The 18,590-nt window shown below is 48.2% G+C and overlaps 1 protein-coding gene across 1 annotated transcript in view; it reads right to left on the bottom strand.

Annotated features, from left to right (window-relative positions):
* cpped1 (calcineurin-like phosphoesterase domain containing 1) overlaps positions 1-18,590 on the bottom strand; it is a 35,426-nt gene that overhangs the window by 10,023 nt on the left and 6,813 nt on the right. Inside the window, exons 3-5 of the mRNA XM_060036201.1 lie at positions 14,068-14,240; positions 12,640-12,759; positions 11,735-11,867 (exon numbers count right to left, since the gene is read on the bottom strand). Coding sequence (XP_059892184.1) covers positions 11,735-11,867; positions 12,640-12,759; positions 14,068-14,240 — 426 coding nt within the window. The remainder of the gene's footprint in view (positions 1-11,734; positions 11,868-12,639; positions 12,760-14,067; positions 14,241-18,590) is intronic.

The raw sequence follows: 18,590 nt of genomic DNA, 5'->3' as shown, positions 1-18,590 counted from the left end.
AGGCCCGTGTCAAGGTGGTGGCGGGCGGAGGTGGTGGTGGTGGTGGTGGTGGTGGTGGAGATTCTGCTGAGTTGAGTGGCAATGTCAAGGACCCTTAGAGGAACAAGGAAGCTATCTTGTGTATCAGGATGGATGTTTTTGGTTGAAGTTGCATCAAATGTGTTTCTCTTTCGGATTCTTATTATTGTCCTGTACTTTGGCAGCCACACTCATATTTCCTGCCTGGGGTTAATAAAGCAAGTAATATATTTTCTTTATTTTAGACGACAGGTCGGTTCAGATTTTAGTTGTTTTTCGTTTCCCTCCACCAAAATCTTATTAAGACATCGTCTAACACAGAATTTCAGATACAATTCGAAACCATGGCTGCAGACCTTGAATAGATTTGTGTTTCGGCCTTGCCTCAATTCAGCCCAATGGAGTGTGACCCATCTGAGAGAAAGAAAGTGAAATTAATACGCTTTTAGCAATCTTAGACAGATTCTCGTTAACTGAACCCGCATAAGTCGTGTTCTCTGCAATAAACCATTGTCAAATCGGACTGTGATTGAAGCTCTTGAAAAAAAGGTATATGTAAAATGCCTAAAGTGCCCTTGAGGGCAAACATTACACGTGTGACTTTTCGTGCATGAGGCTGCACAAGACTGAACACGTTGCAAGCCACGTTCCATATTCAACGTATGAATATGCAAACGATCCAAAAGGTAGGCTGTAAGCGATCTGTGTGCTTTATTCAAATCATTTCCGCTGATTTGCTTTCCTATAATCCTGCAAGTAAGTAATTGTTTGGAAATGAATTCCAAAACAATACTGGCTTGTTTTAATTACGTGACTAAGAAACTAAACTTGCAACATCAAGAGCTATAGACAAAGCAAGACACCCACTCGAGAACATGACATTATCCTGACTCATCAGAAGGGACTCGTGTTTGGGGGACACAAAGAAAAAGGCCTCAGAGCCTTAACAAACTTACTAAACGTAGAGAGGCTTCCTTGATATGTTTGGTGGGACTTTGCCAAACTCACTAAAGCTATAGATAGGGTTCCTACGGACATTTAGTGAGTCCTTGCCAATCTCACTAAACGCATAGAGGCTTCCTAGACACGTTGAGTGAGTCCTTTCTACAATCACCTAACGTATGCAGAAAGCGTCTCGTTAACAGCAGGGAGGACACTGGGCGTGGCATGACAGACACCATACAATGATATAAATCCCTCACAGCATCAGATACAGGACTAGAGATCCCCTTCCCCCCAACCGGGGGGCTGGGGGGGGGGGGGGGGGGTCAGTCTTCGGCTGACACACTCGCACACACAGCCACACACACAGACACAGAACCCCCCCACACAGATCCCCCCCACACACATAAACACACACAGACCCCCCCCCCCCCCAACACACACACACACACACACACACACACACACAATCAGCCACACACACCCACACAGACACAGACATCCCCACACACAAACACACAAAAACGCTAATAACTAGTGGTGCCTGTTGTTTTCCCCCGTGGAGATCCCATTTACCTGCCAGTCGGCTGCCTGTGCTTCTGCTTCATTGTTTCCCTCGTGTTTCCTTTCGCCCTGATAACGACTCCCGTTCAGCGACGCGCCCCGCCTTGACAGCTCGCGGTGGTTCTGGGAGCTGTGTGTGTGTGTGTGTGTGTGTGTGTGTGTTTGCATGTGTGTGTACGTTTGTGTGTGTGTGCTTATCCATGTGCATGTTTGTGTGTGTGTGTGTGTGTGTGTGTGTGTGTGTGTGTGTGTGTGTGTGTGTGTGTGTGTGTGTGTGTGTGTGTGTGTGTGTGTGTGTGTGTGTGTGTGTGTGTGTGTGTGTGTGTGTGTGTGTGTGTGTGTGTGTGTGTGTGTGTGTACGTATCTTTGTTTGGATATCCTTGTGCGAATGGAGTCGTGTGTGTGCCTTCCCACAAAATGCCCAGAGTAAGCAGTGGTTGGAATAAGGAGACTGCGAGCAGCGCCAGCAGTGTGAAAATCATCCCGAGTCAAAGTGAATTGGCGTCAGGGCTGCAGAAATAATGAAGCACGCACCAGGGCCGGGGAAATCCCTCCCCGGGGAGCCGCTTGGCGGTCTTTATACCCTCGTTTTGGGGAGGCGGGCGCTATCCCCCACTTTAATTACCACATGGCTCCGTCCTGAAATATTCACCACAATCCCCAAACAATCCACTATTTATTTCAATGCGAACTATGCTCGCAGTGTTGAATGGTTATGAGAATGGCCGTACCCCCCCCCTCTAGTATGAATCCCTTAATAGACTTCCTTGTTGGTTATTATTGTATTCTCATGCTTCTCTCTTTCTCTCTCCATCTCCCTTCTCATCCCTCCCCTCTCTCCGCTCCATGTCCTGGCCATGGATCAGGCGCCAACCGCCCCGGACAGAGCTAACAGTTACCTAGGGTTAGCTAACCAAGTTTCCACCTGGTCCCTAGGGCAACCTCCTTCCTGTGATTACCTCAAGGACGATCGTTCTGTCAAACCACTTTGTCTCTCTCTCCGTCTCTATCTCACCCTCTCTCACCCCTCCTCCCCCCGCATCTCGTTCCCTCTGTCAGAACCAACTAGAGGCCATTCTGGGCAAATCTGTCATCTGCACATCTGACGGAGATGGGGGATTTGTATGAAAATGAGTGTGTACAGTGCATGTGTGTGTGTGTGTGTGTGTGTGTGTGTGTGTGTGTGTGTGTGTGTGTGTGTGTGTGTGTGTGTGTTGCACGCGGGCTGTCATTAAAAGAGCAGGACCGGGGAAATAATTCATCATGAATGGTGGCGCTGGATAATTTGCATGACAGAGAGATCCAGGATGATGTAGCGGGGAGTGGCCTCTCCCGGCCCCGGCACCCCATTAATCAGCCTCACCACCAGTCAGTCAAGACACCACGGCTCCCCACCTCCTCCCCCTCCTCCTTCCCACCTCCTCCCCCTCCTCCTTCCTCACGTGGCCCTCGAGACACACACACACACACACACACACACACACACACACACACACACACACACACACACACACACACACACACACACACACACACACACACACACACACACACACACACACACACACACACACAGGTTACATACCCACACATACATGCCTAGAGACAAACATGTTTACCCACACATATGTACAAACAAACACGCACACATACTAAAGTAGATCTCTCTTCTCTCAAGTGACTGGACAACCACATATATCATAGAACATAGACGCACTTTGCGCACCGTGTGTAACGGTCCACAGACACACACACACACACACACAAACACAGACACACACACCCATATACTCCCTGACATGTTAGCAGTCGATGGATGCACACAAATGCCTGATGACAGAAAGAAGACGCACCCGCCAAGATAAGCAAGTACGCAAATAGGGCACGTTCTGACACCCATATGTGTATAAAAAAAGACTAATTAAATGTCACACGCCACTAGTGGATGGAGGGACGGATTAGGATTGTATTTGCCATCTTGCCATCATCCCTCGGATGAAGGGATCCATCCACACCACACTGTATTTGTCAGTGTGGTTCCACTGAACTCGTGGTCTCAGCCAGCCTTGGAGTCAGCTGCTGAGACTATCAGTGAATAATAAATAAGCCTAACAGGCCAAAATGACAGCACTTCCCAATGACGCCCTTCCCAATGACGCCAATGAGATTCACTGAACGCTGTTCTACAACGTCCAGAGCTCAGAGGGTTCCTCTACATGTTACAGCAGGCGGTTACGTTTGTGGCAAGGGCCAAGACCCACAGTGACAGTGATGAAAGATAATGTTTTTTTCTGGATGTCCATTGGACGGTAATGATATGTCAACAGGCCATTGGCCTGACCCTTTACAGTTACTCACTCAATTACACTGATTTAATATGGACATCGGCCAACCCCCACACAAACACAGAGAGCGGAGAGCATTACCAAAACACACACATGCAAAACAAAACACCCAAACACGCGCACACACATACAAATACAAAACACCCAAACATACACTCTGGAGTGTAAAGCCTGACACCGTCTGTCCAAGGCGATGGTGTGTGTGAACAAGCATATCCATCACTCTCTCCCATTAGTTGATCGGGAGAGAGACACAGACAGCCAGAGAGAGAATGATTGGAGGAAGGAGACAGGTAGAGGTGAAGAGACATCAAAGATGAAAGATGGGTGCACGAACAAGGGAAACGAGACAACGGAACAAGAGGGAGATGGAGTGAGAAAAAGGAGTCTACATGGTGTGCACCTCTTAGAATGACCTACTGCACCGCTGCTTAGGTAATCTTCATATAGCATTCAAAGCGATGAAGTATAAATCTCTGTATTTAGCTGACTTTGAAAGAAGACAGAGACAGAGAGAGAGACGGAGAGAGACAGAGAGAGAGCGAGAGAGAGAAAAGGGGAAAAGGTAAAGAAAAACATGAGACAGAACAAAAGAGAGAGAGAGCACCAGGAGATGGCGATAGTTAGAGTGAGATAGGAAATGAGAGGAAAGGTGCGAGTGAGACGGAGGGTGAGCGAGACAGAAAGAACACAGATATACAGAGAGAGAGAGCGAGACGGAGAGATAAAGAGAAAATGGAGAGCATTATTCATCCTCCTCATCATTAAAACAATGGGGTTAAAGTCTTAGCCGTGCCCTCTTATCACATCCCCCCTGGGTGATGAATGTGTCTTCAGCTGGGAACACTGGAGCTCCCTGCGCTGCAGATGCAGAGGACCAGCGGCAACACACACAGAGAGAGAGGGAGAGAGAGAGAGAGTATATGGTGAATAAGGGAGAGAGTGCATGAAAGAAAAGCTGGAGAGAGAGATCGAGATCGAATGAGACAGAAACAATAAAAAAGAAAGTGACAAGGGAGAGAGAGAGAGAATAAGATAATGAGAGAGCAGTAGGAGGAACACAAAGCAGGCTGAGGATCAGTACTTACTTTGCCTCTAATTAGCAACGTACGACTCAGGGCCGCCGGGCCATGCTGTGGCTCCCGCTGAGTTCCCTCTCACCTAGCAGTCGGTGTTCATTTCTCTAACGTGGGTTTGGATGTTACCGAAGGTTAGCTGAGAGTGGCACAATTTGAATGTGTGACTCTGTCTGTGTGTGTCTCTGTGTGTGTCTCTCTGTGTGTGTGTGTGTGTGTGTGTGTGTGTGTGTGTGTGTGTGTGTGTGTGTGTGTGTGTGTGTGTGTGTGTGTGTGTGTGTGTGTGTGTGTGTGTGATGAGTCTGGTTGTGCGAGCATATGTCTATTTGAGTGAGACAAACTCACTCACACAGACACAAGCTCACGTTAAGGTATACACCTTCTGCGTAATATAGGTCACGCGTTGTTTGCGTTCATTGCAACAGAACATGGTGACCATATGGGACCGATCTCCTAACTGCAAGCAGTGTGTGTGTGTGTGTGTGTGTGTGTGTGTGTGTGTGTGTGTGTGTGTGTGTGTGTGTGTGTGTGTGTGTGTGTGTGTGGAGGCTGCACGGATCATGGCTGTTGCGGGGTGATGGCGGAGGGGGGTGGTGGTGGAGGGGGGTGGTGGTGGAGGGGGGTGGTGGTGGAGGGGGGTGGTGGTGGAGGGGGGTGGTGGTGGAGGGGGGTGGTGGTGGAGGGGGGTGGTGGTGACGGGGGGTGGTGGTGGTACGGGAGGAGGTGGTGACGGGGAGAAGCCGTTGGGTGGTGAGAGGGGTTAATTACAATCCTCCATCAGGGTGAAGACCAGAAGTGGTGGTTGAAGGATCATTCCTGGGGAGCCGCTTGCTTCCTCCCAACCCCCCTCGCTGAGATGATTCACATGGCCGCACGCCTGTCCTCCGCAGAGCGCGAAACCTAGAGGTAGCTCTCTGCCTCTGCTGGAGTGCCTCTCTACCAGAAGATCAAAAACACTGCTGACACTGCCACCAGAGTGGACGATGGTGAGCCTGTATGTGTCTCTTCGTGGAAGGCGAGAATCCATCACTGAGTAGTATAAATGTAAATGCAGCACCATCAGACATGCACTGCTTGAGCAGACAGTGATGAATGACATTTGTCAGAAGACGGCGGTAAGGGCACCCCCCTTGCTGCATGTCCTCCCCTCTCTCTCTCTCTCTCTCCCATACCTTCCTGTTAAACTCTGACTGTATCTGTCATGAATAAAGCATAGAAAACGCAAAAATATATTGTATAAAATAAACAAGACAACGGTCGGAAGACTAGGGTGTTCCGCAGTGGGGTGTACCCTCACCAAGTATTGAGCAAACACAAAACAAAAAATTACATAAATGAAAACTGTGAGAAGGCAAAAAATAAAAAAAGGGATAACTGGCTCTTGGGTTGAAGTGTGTGTTGGCATGGCAACTAGTGAAGCAGAGCGCTATCAGCATGGTTAGAGAGCATCAAATCAATGTGATTACGCTGAACGCATGTTGAGACATTGAGCAAGAAAGACATAAGAAAAACACAATTCTAATTCTTGAGCTCCGAATCGTTTCCTCATGTCCTTGATTGTGAAACTGCCGATGATAATGGGTGATTATTATAATAATGGATATTAATGATCCAAATAATAATAATAATCATAAAATAAAAATAGGTATCCACAGTAACACTGTGAATACCTTATAATAAGAATTATTTTTGGTAATCCAATAGGATATCATCGCTATCAACTGTGAATAAGTAAATTGGTACTCTGTGATTCAAGTGACAGGGGTGATAGGCGTCAGGGTGGGGGGGGATCACTGGGACACGAGCCCCATGTGCAGCTGCTGTGCGGTGATAACATGTCTATTCCCCAAGTAAGCCATGCATTAAGACACAGCTTCATATAATAATGTCAAAACAACACACTTGCGCACACACACACACACACACACACACACACACACACACACACACACACACACACACACACCCCCCCCCCCCCCCCCCACACCCCTATAGACAGAAATAAGTGGTTGGAAAATGTCTTCGGTGCGGAAAAATTCAATGCAAGGTAATTCAGTGCTCTCCGTTCTCACCTGACGCTGCCAGTCAGGGGGTGAATAGGGGGGGGGGGGGGGCAGGGGGCACGGTGTACCTCCCTGGTAGACGTGGAGTCGGGCCGGGCTCAGATACCTGCCTGACAGAACACTGTACCAAACCGCCCTCACACTGCAGAGTTCGGCGGCCCACCAGAAGTAGGACAACACGCAGGAATACATTTCACGAACAACAGCAACAACAACAAATCCATCATCTCAGCGGACACCGGAGTGCAAGACGGGGCCTGGCTTGCCCGCGGGTGCGGCGATGAGTGAGGGTTTGATGCCAGGAGGAGTCTCACAACCACCTGCCACCCTAACGAGAAGCTTAAAGGCAGAGCGGAGAGAGCTGCTCCCATCAGAGGAGCGGCTGTGCTCCGGGGGGGGAACCGCACCAGGGCGTAAGATGGACGACTGGAGCCCTCCTCTAAAACCAGGTTCCACCTTTACATCGATGGTTCACACTGAATTCGTGGTTGGGGTTTTACAGAAGCACTAAAAGTACTTTGAGTGTCTGACAAAATACGGTTCAATACGTGGAACCGATTCCAAGGCAAGAAACTAATGGCGCGTTTCCACTGCAGGGTGCGGAACGGATCGGATCGCAAAGGTGCGGGTCGGGTCGCGTTTCCACCGCCAAAAGTGGGCGTGACCCGGACTTTGCCGTACCCGTTCCGGCCCCATTCTCGGGACTCCTCCGTTGCAGTACCCAAAACGAGACCAGACGCCTGAAAGGGTCCCGTGAAATTCTAGCTACACCCCTCCTCCGTTGATTGGTCGACAGAATCGTCACTTCCGGGTGATGCGGGGATAAAAACAAACAAACAGTAGCCTCGAGGTATTATTCTTTACAATTAACATGTCGCGTAAAAAGCTTGCTTGGGCGAACAAGGAGGTGGAGACGTTCGTCTGCATTCTTGGGGAGGAAGACGTTGTTTACGATGTTTACGTAGCTGCCGCGGCGATCGACATCCGGCCTACCACAAAGGGTACTGTCGGCAGTGGAAACGCGACCTCGGAACTGAGCTGGGCTATACCGCCCCCTCCCTACCGCACCTTTGCGATCCGATCCGTTCCGCACCCTGCAGTGGAAACGCGGCATAAGGCATCGCCGCTGAAGTGCAAGAGTCACACTAGTAAAGATTAAATCGAGACCTACATGCCAAAATCTGCAAAAAACGAACAATTGAAGACGATGTTTGATTTAATTCTTGCGTATGTTGAGACATCATAGATATGCATATTTCCCACATAAACGTGACCACAATTGGCACACAGTTACCATCACCCATTGTGAGCTAAGTGGACTACAGATCATAATAGAACGTTCTGTACACTGTCTCTCTACATCTCTTTCCGTTTTGTGCGCTTCTGCCATGCGCTACACACACAACCTCTCTCATTTGTGTTTGTGTTCCTTAAAAAGAATATGACCGAGCCGCTTGTCAGCCCTGCGGTGACATGTTGCGTTACCATGAGGAGCACCATACATCTCAGGCCTTCTGTGTACCAAAACATGGACGACAGCAGGGAAAACCCATTTATATATTAAAGAGCTGCCTTCCACAGAGCAACCGCTATAAATATTGTCGTGTGGTGTAGGAGTATGTACGTGTGTATGTGTCTGTGGTACGTGTTTGTGTGTTTGCATGTCAAAATATAAATATAACTGCAGTTGAAAGTTTCAAGGCCCAAACAAAAGCGCTGACTTTAATTTGACTTCTGCTCGACACTGGGGGTAAGGGTGTAGCGACTTAGCACAATGTCTTTAAGCTCTGAATATGTGCTAACTCCCGGGCCTAAAATATTTGTGTTGTCAGTTTAGCTGTGAGTTCATAATGAGATGTTAGGACCTTCAGTAAATTAGTGAAAAGCATAAAAATAAATATACATTCAATTGGCGCCTGCGCCTTTTTATGTATTGCTTGGTTGGACTAAGATTACAGAGGATCAAGGGACTAGAGTAAATTGATTATTGTTTCTGAAATACAGCATCTGAGGGTCTATGGATCATTGATTATGTTAACATACAGTATCATTAGGAGAGAGGATACTAAACATCATCTAGGATTTGGGTTATGACTATGTCATGAATCAAGTGAAAGAGTCACTGGATAATGAATTAAAGAAATTAACTGTTCTTTAATTCATTAAGCTTTTCAGTATCTTTATTATGCTTTACAATGATTAGTTCTTTTTGGATAAAAATCCAAAAAATATATCTAACCTACTTAGTCTGAAATCCATAGTTGTTGAATAAAAAGTTTCTCGTTTTAGGTCAAACAAACTGATCGACCTAGTCCTTATCGAAACGGCCTCACTTTCCAGCCTCAGGGGCAGCATGCTAGCCAACTAACTATGCAGTAAAGAAAGAGTTATCCTTAAGAGTCTCGGCTGAACTAAAAGTCACCCTACAGCCTCCTGCTTCATCCATCTCGACAAATCTTTCCTCAATAGCTGACTGTTCCTCTCATCCTTCCAGGGGACGCTGGAAACAGCTCAGGGGCCTCTCGTTATGGCCCCTATACTGACACGTGTCAATGGCAGCGGGGGACTAGAGGCCATGGCTACAAGGGTGTTGAGCTCTGCTCTCCAGAGAGAGAGAGAGAGAGAGAGGATGAGAGGGGAAACATTAAACACACCTCCGCCCTTAATCAAAGCCCCCTCACTCCCTGCACACACCCGCATGGATACACGACGCACACTCCCTCGCTCTCTCTCTCAAGAACACACGTACATATACAATCTTCACACACACACACACTCTCTTCCACACACACACACACTCTCTCTCTCACGCACACAGACATATACACATACATGCTCTTCATACATGCACACTCAAATGCACGCACACACACACACACACACACAAACCCTACATCCGATTTTTTTTACCCTTACTGTACACTGCACTGCTTTAGAACATGTCCGTCGTCAATAATGAATGACCGTGTGCACGGCCCGTATGTACTCTGAATTCATAAGGGCCACGAGAAGTGTGAACAAAAGTGTAGAGGGGGAAAAGAAAGGGGCAACGGAAAATAACAGAGGCAAAGGAAGCCCCCATCTCCCTGTACATACATTAACATCAAGCACTGATGTGTCCGCACTCTCCCCCCACACACACACACACACACACACACTACCCCACCACATGTCAAAGGAACAGAGGCACGCCTCGCTTTCTTGTTCCCCCAAAGGGATAGATCACCCATTACGTGACATAGAGAGCAGAAGAAGAAGAAGAAGAAGAAGAAGAAGAAGAAGAAGAAGAAGAAGAAGAAGATTAAGTAAAAGAAGCAGAAGAAGAAATAAAAAATATACAGAGGGAGGTCAAAGGACGAGAAATATGATCAAATGTTTCCCATACGAAGATGACCCTTCCAGATTAACTGAGGGTTAAATGTATTATCTAGCCAACAATTTGATCCAAAGGGTGTGATTTTCCTTACATGACATGAATGAGCAGGCTAGAGGTTAGGGCATCTTGCTCAAGGACGCCTTACACGTAGACTGTGCTCATTTGGGGTTCAAAAACGGCACCTTTTGGACTGGGGGAGCCAAACACCCCTCACCGCTAGACTATTCTGTCCCCCTTAATTAACTCCACGGCATCCCCCTTAAGAGCTTCACCGTGGATCACCGTGAAGCTTGGACTGAGCTGAGAGAGAGAGAGAGAGAGAGAGAGAGAGAGAGAGAGAGAGAGAGAGAGAGACAGAGAGAGACAGAGAGAGACAGAGAGACAGAGAGAGAGAGAGAGAGAGAAAGAGAAAGAGAAAGAGAGAGAGAGAGAGAGAGAGAGAGAGACAGAGACAGAGAGAGAGAGAGAGAGACAGAGAGAGAGAGAGAGACAGAGAGAGAGAGACAGAGAGAGAGAGATCACAAAAGAAGAACGAGAGGGGTAGATAGTGAATAAGTGAAAGAATGCATGAAAGAAAAGCCAGAGAAAGAGAGAGAGCGAGAGAGAGAGAGAGAGAGAGAGAGAGTAAGGGTAGATAGACTAGAGAATGAGGAGCCTTCAACATATAGAAAGAGTCAGAGACAGAGACAGAGACAGAGAGAGAGAGAGAGAGAGTAGGAGTTACCCTTCCCTACACCTCTCTTCAGCCCGGCCCGTAAGCCCGTGACAATGGGCTGTGATTGTGGAGAGTCGTACCGGATAGAGTGCCCGGGCGGCGAGTCGATTAATTTAATTAGGACGCTCTTGCGAGCACGCTGGCCCCTGTTGCTAAGGCTAATGGCACGCTAATCCTGTCGGCCCCCGCCACAAGAGCAGGCTTTTTAAGCTGGAGTTTTAGCCGGGCCTGGGTTTGGGTTATCCTTGGATTTGACAAAGGATCCTCTGTTTGCAGCCCTGGGCGAGATTCAGGGGGAGAGGTGTAGGCCACGGGAGAGCAGACTAAATTAATTAGCATGGAGAGCAGCGGGGATGTCTTCCGGCAGTCTGAATCTATATTTATAATTTTTTTAAGTCAAGACTGCATTAGCTTAATATACACATGGGTCACCCTCATGTCACATCTCCCTCTACAAATCCCCAAAAATATATTGCATTTTTTTAATTTGCCAGGTGGCTTACAGTGAAGAAATGTTGCAAAGGAATGCAGAAAACCAGATAGAGCTTCACAAACTTGGGAGCCGTGTCCCATATCACCTGAACAGGTATAATCCTTAATCCGCCGTGTGAGTGGTTTAATTAAACGCTCTTTACCTGCTGCCTTGAACTTCTCCAGGAGGCGGGGCCTGACGTCCTTGTGCAGGTTGAAGTAGTCGTCGTCCTCGTCGGGGGTCTTCAGGTACAGAGGGATGTGCTGGAACACCAGGACGTGCTTAGGACGGGGCTCCTGAGAACACGCACGCAATCACACCCACACACACACACAAGCACGCAGCCACGCACACACACAGACCGCTGATTGATGGGTAGATCTCAGAACGGACAAACAGGAAATTGAATTGCTACGTCATGTGGCGCCAGGACACAAGTCGGCTATTATCTGAACACAAGACACAAGTGTCCTCCGGACCCCCTGAGTCACATTACATCTCACCTCCTGAGCACCTTCATAAATCAGCCTGCCCTGCCCTTATCCGTCTCTCCCTCTCATTGTGGACCTCCTTTCAGCCGGTGTCACCCAAATGTGTTGAAATGATCCTTTGTCGGTTTTTGCAAAATCTGAGAGCCTGCACTCAGTATTACCTTCCTGTGTTTTGCTTCAGCTTCATGTCTATATATATAAATCTTTCCTTTCAACGATCATAAAGTACTCAAACAACCGGTCTCTTCCAGAAAAACTTTAAGTGGCTTTGTAAGCGCTGACTCAAAAGTACTTGGCTTTTATTAAAATTAAAAATAAAACCCTGACACCTTGCTTGCTCTCGGCCTCACATGAAAGTCCCCTCAGATGAAGTCTCTTGAGAGTCTGAATCCAAAATATAAAATCTTTTTCAACAAAATGTTGAAAACAGCAACAAATCATATTGAGCATAAAATGTAGAATGTCGTTTAATTTTGTCCCGACAACCAACAATAGTGTAAAAAAAAAAAAAGATGTATTTAAACAGAAATACAAGGAAACTGAACAAAATGGGGTGAAAAACATTGCAGCAGCTCACCTCCAAGCAGTTGTGTAGCTGTTGGTTCAGCCACACGTCCTGGGCCTCCTTCAGCGCGGGGCAGAGCGAGGCGTCATAGAACAACTGGGAGTTGAGCACCAGGCACAGGACTCCACCCACCTGGGACGGCCCCGCACGCAAATCAAACCGGAGTTAGCGGAGGCAGCCACAGAAACGCTGAATCAAGTTTACAGCCTTTTACTCTGACGTTTAATTGTAGCGTGACAGTGGGGAGGATGGATTTCAAATGATAGTCTTTATGGGGGTTTACACATCCACCGCATCACACCTGCTGCCTTTGAACGCATCTCTTGGATAAAAGTAGGAGGGATTGAAAATATATCAGCTGCTAATCATGGCCTAATTACAAGGGAATCAAATTCTCCTAAGTATCGTCAATAACAATCCCAGTGATTGTATTAATAATGCCTGAGCAATAAAACATCTGTTTCCATGCCTTCTCCTTCTCTTTGTCTTTTTAGACTTGTACTACCTATTACTATCATTATAAGTACTTTACTTTGATACGTGAAACACCTACTAACCCACCTCCCCCCCCCCCCACCACCACTTCCACCCCCCACCCCAATTCTCTTTGGACGTGAACTCCCTGTTTCAGTTCAAATCAACCTCAAATTCAGGTTCTATGGAGAACGGACGAGGTGTTTTCCCCAGGGTTACGTCCCACGGCAACTTTGTGATGCTTTTTTTATGTTTGCGAGTATGCACTGTTGAGAATTGGCGTTATAATCAGCGATCTCCCGGATTAAATGCACCACCCACTGTCTCGTTCTACTACAAATGTCCTAGAAGCGTAACCCTCTCTCGGACATGGCCATCAACATAAAACGCTACCCAGACAGAGCTTCACTCATCAACACACATGGCTCATTTTAAGACAGACCAGAGGCTTGCATGATCTTTTTAAAAAGGCTCCTGCCTACACATCTGTACTTTAGGCAGCCACTTTTACAGAAATCCAACCAGAGCCAAGTCTGTTTCAACCAATCACAAGTCAGTTAATTTGTCCGCTCCTGGAACCATAACGAGGAGGTCTTTTGTCATGTATAGCTCAGTCTGACGACTCTGACCCATGCGTTGCTTTTAGCTTTTAGTAGCTCCCTCGGATTCGTGGTTCGAGCCACCCATTGGTCCATCGAGCTGCCCGTTTCATCGTTTCTCGCCCAATCATCTTGCCCAATCAAAGCTCAAGCAACACCCGATTGACAAGCCCTAATTGTGAGGGTCTTCCTCCAGTCCCTCTTAAACAACGAAAGTGTCACAAGAGAGACTGAAAAGCAAGGCTATGCATAGCTTAACACTGTGTCCTGATTGGTCAAGGTACCTTGGACTCGGTTCTGGATCTCTAGATCGGGCCCCTCAAAAGTAGCCTTGAGAGATGACCAGCCCCCCAGCGGTGGCACTCACCCAGAAGCTGAAGTAGTCGTCCCCCCAGTCCTGGCAGTACTGCTGCACGGTGGCCGGGGTGGGGGTGTTTCCCAGGTCGTGGTTGCCGCTCACAAACACCAGCGGGATGGAGGGGTCCGTGTCCTCCAGGGCCCGCTTCAGGTCCGCCTCCTGTCCAGACCTGTAGGGGGAGCCTGGGGAGAGGGAGGGAGGGAGAGAGGGGAGAGGGAGAGGGAGAGGGAGAGGGAGAGAGAGAGAGAGAAGGAACAGAGTGTGAGAGACAATCAGAGAGGAACAGAGATTTTCCAGTTCATTTCATACATTTCTCAGTACTTTCTCTGGTCTTGCCCCAATGTTCATATTCCTGCATCGTGCTTTCCGTGCGGTTGTATATCATGTGATTAATGACACAGCTTACCTAAAATACAATAATGTTCGCTTTAGGCAATATTAGCTGCGTCTTTTCAACTGAATTTAAGGGAGAGATAGAGAGAGAGGGGGTGGACGAGTGGGCGAGTGAAAGCAAAAAAATAAAAGATAAATTGGTGAGTGAGCGCAGTGCTGGGTGATGAAGAGGAGTAATGTAAAATAAAGGAAGAGAAAGAAATGGACAGAGAGAGACGGAGAGAGAAAGAGAGGGACAGAGCGCGATAGAGACAGACAGAGAGAGACAGATGTGGACAGAGAGGAACAGAGAGGGACAGAGAAGGACTGAGAGAGACTGAGAGAGGCAGAGAGAGGCAGAGAGAGGCATACAGAGACAGAGATATAGACAAGAGACTAAGGGAGAGACCTAAAGCTGGTATAATTGGAACGGGTGTAAGGATGGCTAAGGAGTCGGATGACAATGACACCAGTAACAGATTGTTGATCAATACCATGAGCTCACTGCAAAGCCTTCACCGACATAAAGGCATGTTATCAGTTTGTTCCATGCACACATGATATTGGTCATTCTGAATGCAAGTGATCAATCAAAACACAATGATCATTCTGAGCATATTTGTCATTCTGGGAAAAACATGGTCCTCAATTAGCATAGCAAAGCTGCCATTCCCTTGGTCCTACCAATTCTACTACTTCCTGTTGCACCGACCACAGCACTGTTGTTTCTCACAGTGCATCTGTTCCGAACAGAGAAACAAAACTGGTCACAACCGAGGCCAGAAGAAGGGGCCTGCAGTATCATAGCCCAGCCTCATCACGCATAAACCCCTTTTTACGGGACTTTGCGCGGTTGCGTAAAAAAACATTAGTTTTGCCGCCGCATCCCCCCCCCCTCTCCGGCACGTCCCGGTCAGACCCCGAGTTCACGCTGAGCAGATGCCTTGGCGAGCGGCTGCTCTTCAAATGTCAAACGCGTCCGGCCCTCGTGTGGACGAAGGCCATCGGACGGGTGAGAGAGAGATCTATTTATAAATGAGTATGTGTATTAACTGCCAAGCACATCCTCCGTGGGTATGTCTTTTTTTCCTCTTTCCTCCTAAACCCCCCCCCCTCCCTTTTCTTCCACTCCCGTTTCCTCGTCTATTTTATTCCAATTTATTCTTCTGAGTAATTATTTTACTGGCCTACTTTCAAAACAGACGTTCCCTTAGATGTTTGGACAGGACTGGTTACATAAGACCCCCATCATCTCCCTCCCCAGCACGTTGTGCTTGATTGAGGAGCGTGATGAAGCCGGCGTTAATGCCAGCGTGAAACGAGAAGGAGGGGGGAGATATAAAGAGTGTCCTTCTTCACCTGTCCGTCTCCACACACACACACCCCACAGGTCAGCCGACCTCAGACACCAGAGACCTGAGCAGCCATGCCTCCCACGTGCACAGAAAAACCCAGGAACGTGCACGCACGGGAGAGAGCAAGAGAGAGCGAGAGAGAGAGAGAGAGAGAGAGAGAGAGAGAGAGAGAGAGAGAGAGAGAGAGAGAGAGAGAGAGAGAGAGAGAGAGAGAGAGAGAGAGAGAGAGAGAGAGAGAGAGAGAGAGGGAGAAAGCGAGAGAGAGAGACAGAGAACGAAGGCGACATCTGAAATCAAAGACATCTGGAGTCATTAGTACACAATAACAATATTTTGCTATTTGTTGGCGGGAACAATCCAAAGGAAACCATGGAAACTAATGAAGCTCAAGTGAGCTGTTGGGTTGGGGGGGACTTGTGCTGTACCAGGGAGGGATGGGGGAAGGGGGAGGGGTGGTCAGTTAGAACTGGCAGATGCTCCCTAATACCCTCATGTTGTTCTGGATATCTTTTTCCACAGCTATTCAAAACCAATTTTCGGGTGTTTTTCCTTTTATTTATTTTTTAAGTTGTCCTGTAGTCATGTTGTCCTACAGTTTGTACCCGGTGTCGGTGCACGGGTAAATAGTATTTTAGTCAGCGCAGGTTCGTGGTGAGGGCATCTTGCGCAGGGATACCTACAGGTAGGCTGTAGTGTGGACAGAGCTACCTGCCTCACAGCCGTCAAAGGCGTGAGACACAGAGACCAATGGTGTGCCTGGCTATGGGCTGAAGGTGAGGGGCTAGTCCGCTACGTGTGTAGGTGGTGGTCACAGTGGACCTCGTACAGATGGAGCCTGTCGGCATCGCTGCAAGATGAGCTGGCCAGATCCAACCATACAACAGATATTATATCCCTCAGCCTGTGGAGCACGGTCATCCAAAGCAGATGGGTTCGCCCGTAGTCTGACTTCGCAGTTTGCCAGTGGTGCCTGGCACAGCCTTCAAAGAGCAACAGGTGAAATGAGTTCAGGTGTGGGATTTGTTTCGCTTGTTGTGCTGTCGATAACGTTGCTTTGGAAAGAGAGACTCTCCTTTTTTTTTTAAATTGTTCCAGCGAAGGCGCAGGATGAGAAGCTCCGGGCAGAGAGCACGGTCGCGTCCCAGGTGTGTCTAGTCATAACCGCATCAAAATGAAGCAGGAACAAAAAACAGCGTGTATGATTTATTCTACAAATACTCGGTATTCATACAGGAAATCACAGGATTCCTGGCACCATTTTATGGTGTTGGCCACAGTCGAACGGTAGTGAATAGCGCTAGTGAATAGTGCTTGTGATATTAATTGATTACCAAACATGGCCACAGCCCTTTCTTGTTAAAAAATCTCTGATGGTTGTGCTCTTTGTGATTTTCTTTTGAATCTGGTTACAGTAAAGACCTCCCATTCAGATTTCTATTCATATTTTAACATTATCATTTGATTGTTACACTTACGCGCTCATTGTTTTTCTAATTTGGCGCTCCTGTTCATGGTGAACTGAAAGTCCCTCGCCCGGAGAGCTGATTTGTCCTTGAATAATTGTTTTTCCTTCACTGCCAGAAGGAGGTAGCAGCACTGCTGCCCCACCCCAAGAAGGGTTCAAATCCCGGGATGCGGGACCGTTCTGTGTAGACTTTGTATGTTCTCCCTGTGCTCAATCCCTGTGCTGGGTTAAACTCCCACACCACATGACAAAACATGCAAGTGAACACGGCTGCAATGCTGCAATGCTCACAGTTAGCTCCCGGGCACTACACCTGGGGTGAGTACCCGGGCACTACACCTGGGGTGAGTACACCGGGCACTACACCTGGGGTGAGTACCCGGGCACTAGATCTGGGGTTAGTTCCCGGGCACTAGATCTGGGGTTAGTTCCCGGGCACTAGATCTGGGGTTAGTTCCCGGGCACTCCCCTTGTGGCCGACAAGCAGGACGCGTTTGTGCAGAGCATGTAATTTCCCCACGAGCATTAATAAAGTGTAACGTTAGACGTTAACTCACTTGAACGGGGCAGTCTCATGGTGATGTTTAAAATATGCATTTCAACAAAAAGCAGGCGCATACTACACACACACACACACCGACATACACTCACACCAGAGGCCCCTGCCTGTTCGCGCCTTCAACAACAATAAGAGGGTAAGCAGAGGCGACGGACAGACGGGGGCCCAAGGTGATCGTAACCTACCTTTCAGAGCCGCAAAGGCCTAGGGACAGCGGTGGCCCATTCGAATGCTCAACCAGAAACACACACACACACGTCACACATACACACACATACACACAGTACGGGCACACACGTGCACTAATCAACCGCCGCGGCGCACATTTCGTCAGTTACTCCGTGCTCATCCCTCCCGGGCGCGAGGCTGGGATCCTTTGTAGTGCTCATTAGCCGAGTGTTAAGCCCAGCCTGTTCTTCTAATCTAATCATCTCCCTCTTCCCTTCCCTCCCTCACCTCCCTCCATCCCCTCCCTTTCATATGTCGGCACTGAAAGGAGACTCACAACACATGCCCCAACACACACACACACACACACACAGACACACAGAGCGAGAGAAAGACACAAGGTTGGGGGGAGTTGAGGGGTATATTGTGATTGAAGGAAGTCCTTGAGAAGTGAAATCCATCCCCCCCCACCGTACGGAGTCGTGCAGAGCGAATCCCGATCAACAGGATCACAGACCTGAGCTGTCAGTTAACAAGGCAAGCGGAACATCAGCAGCGCAGTCCACAGAGAGGAGGCGGGACTTAACAGCACACCTTAGAAGGGGGCACGCTC

Source organism: Gadus macrocephalus, chromosome 18, assembly GCF_031168955.1.
Source record: "Gadus macrocephalus chromosome 18, ASM3116895v1".
Lineage (NCBI taxonomy): Eukaryota > Metazoa > Chordata > Actinopteri > Gadiformes > Gadidae > Gadus > Gadus macrocephalus.
Note: the sequence above shows the minus strand (reverse complement) of the source record. Positions and strands in the feature narration are given on the sequence as shown.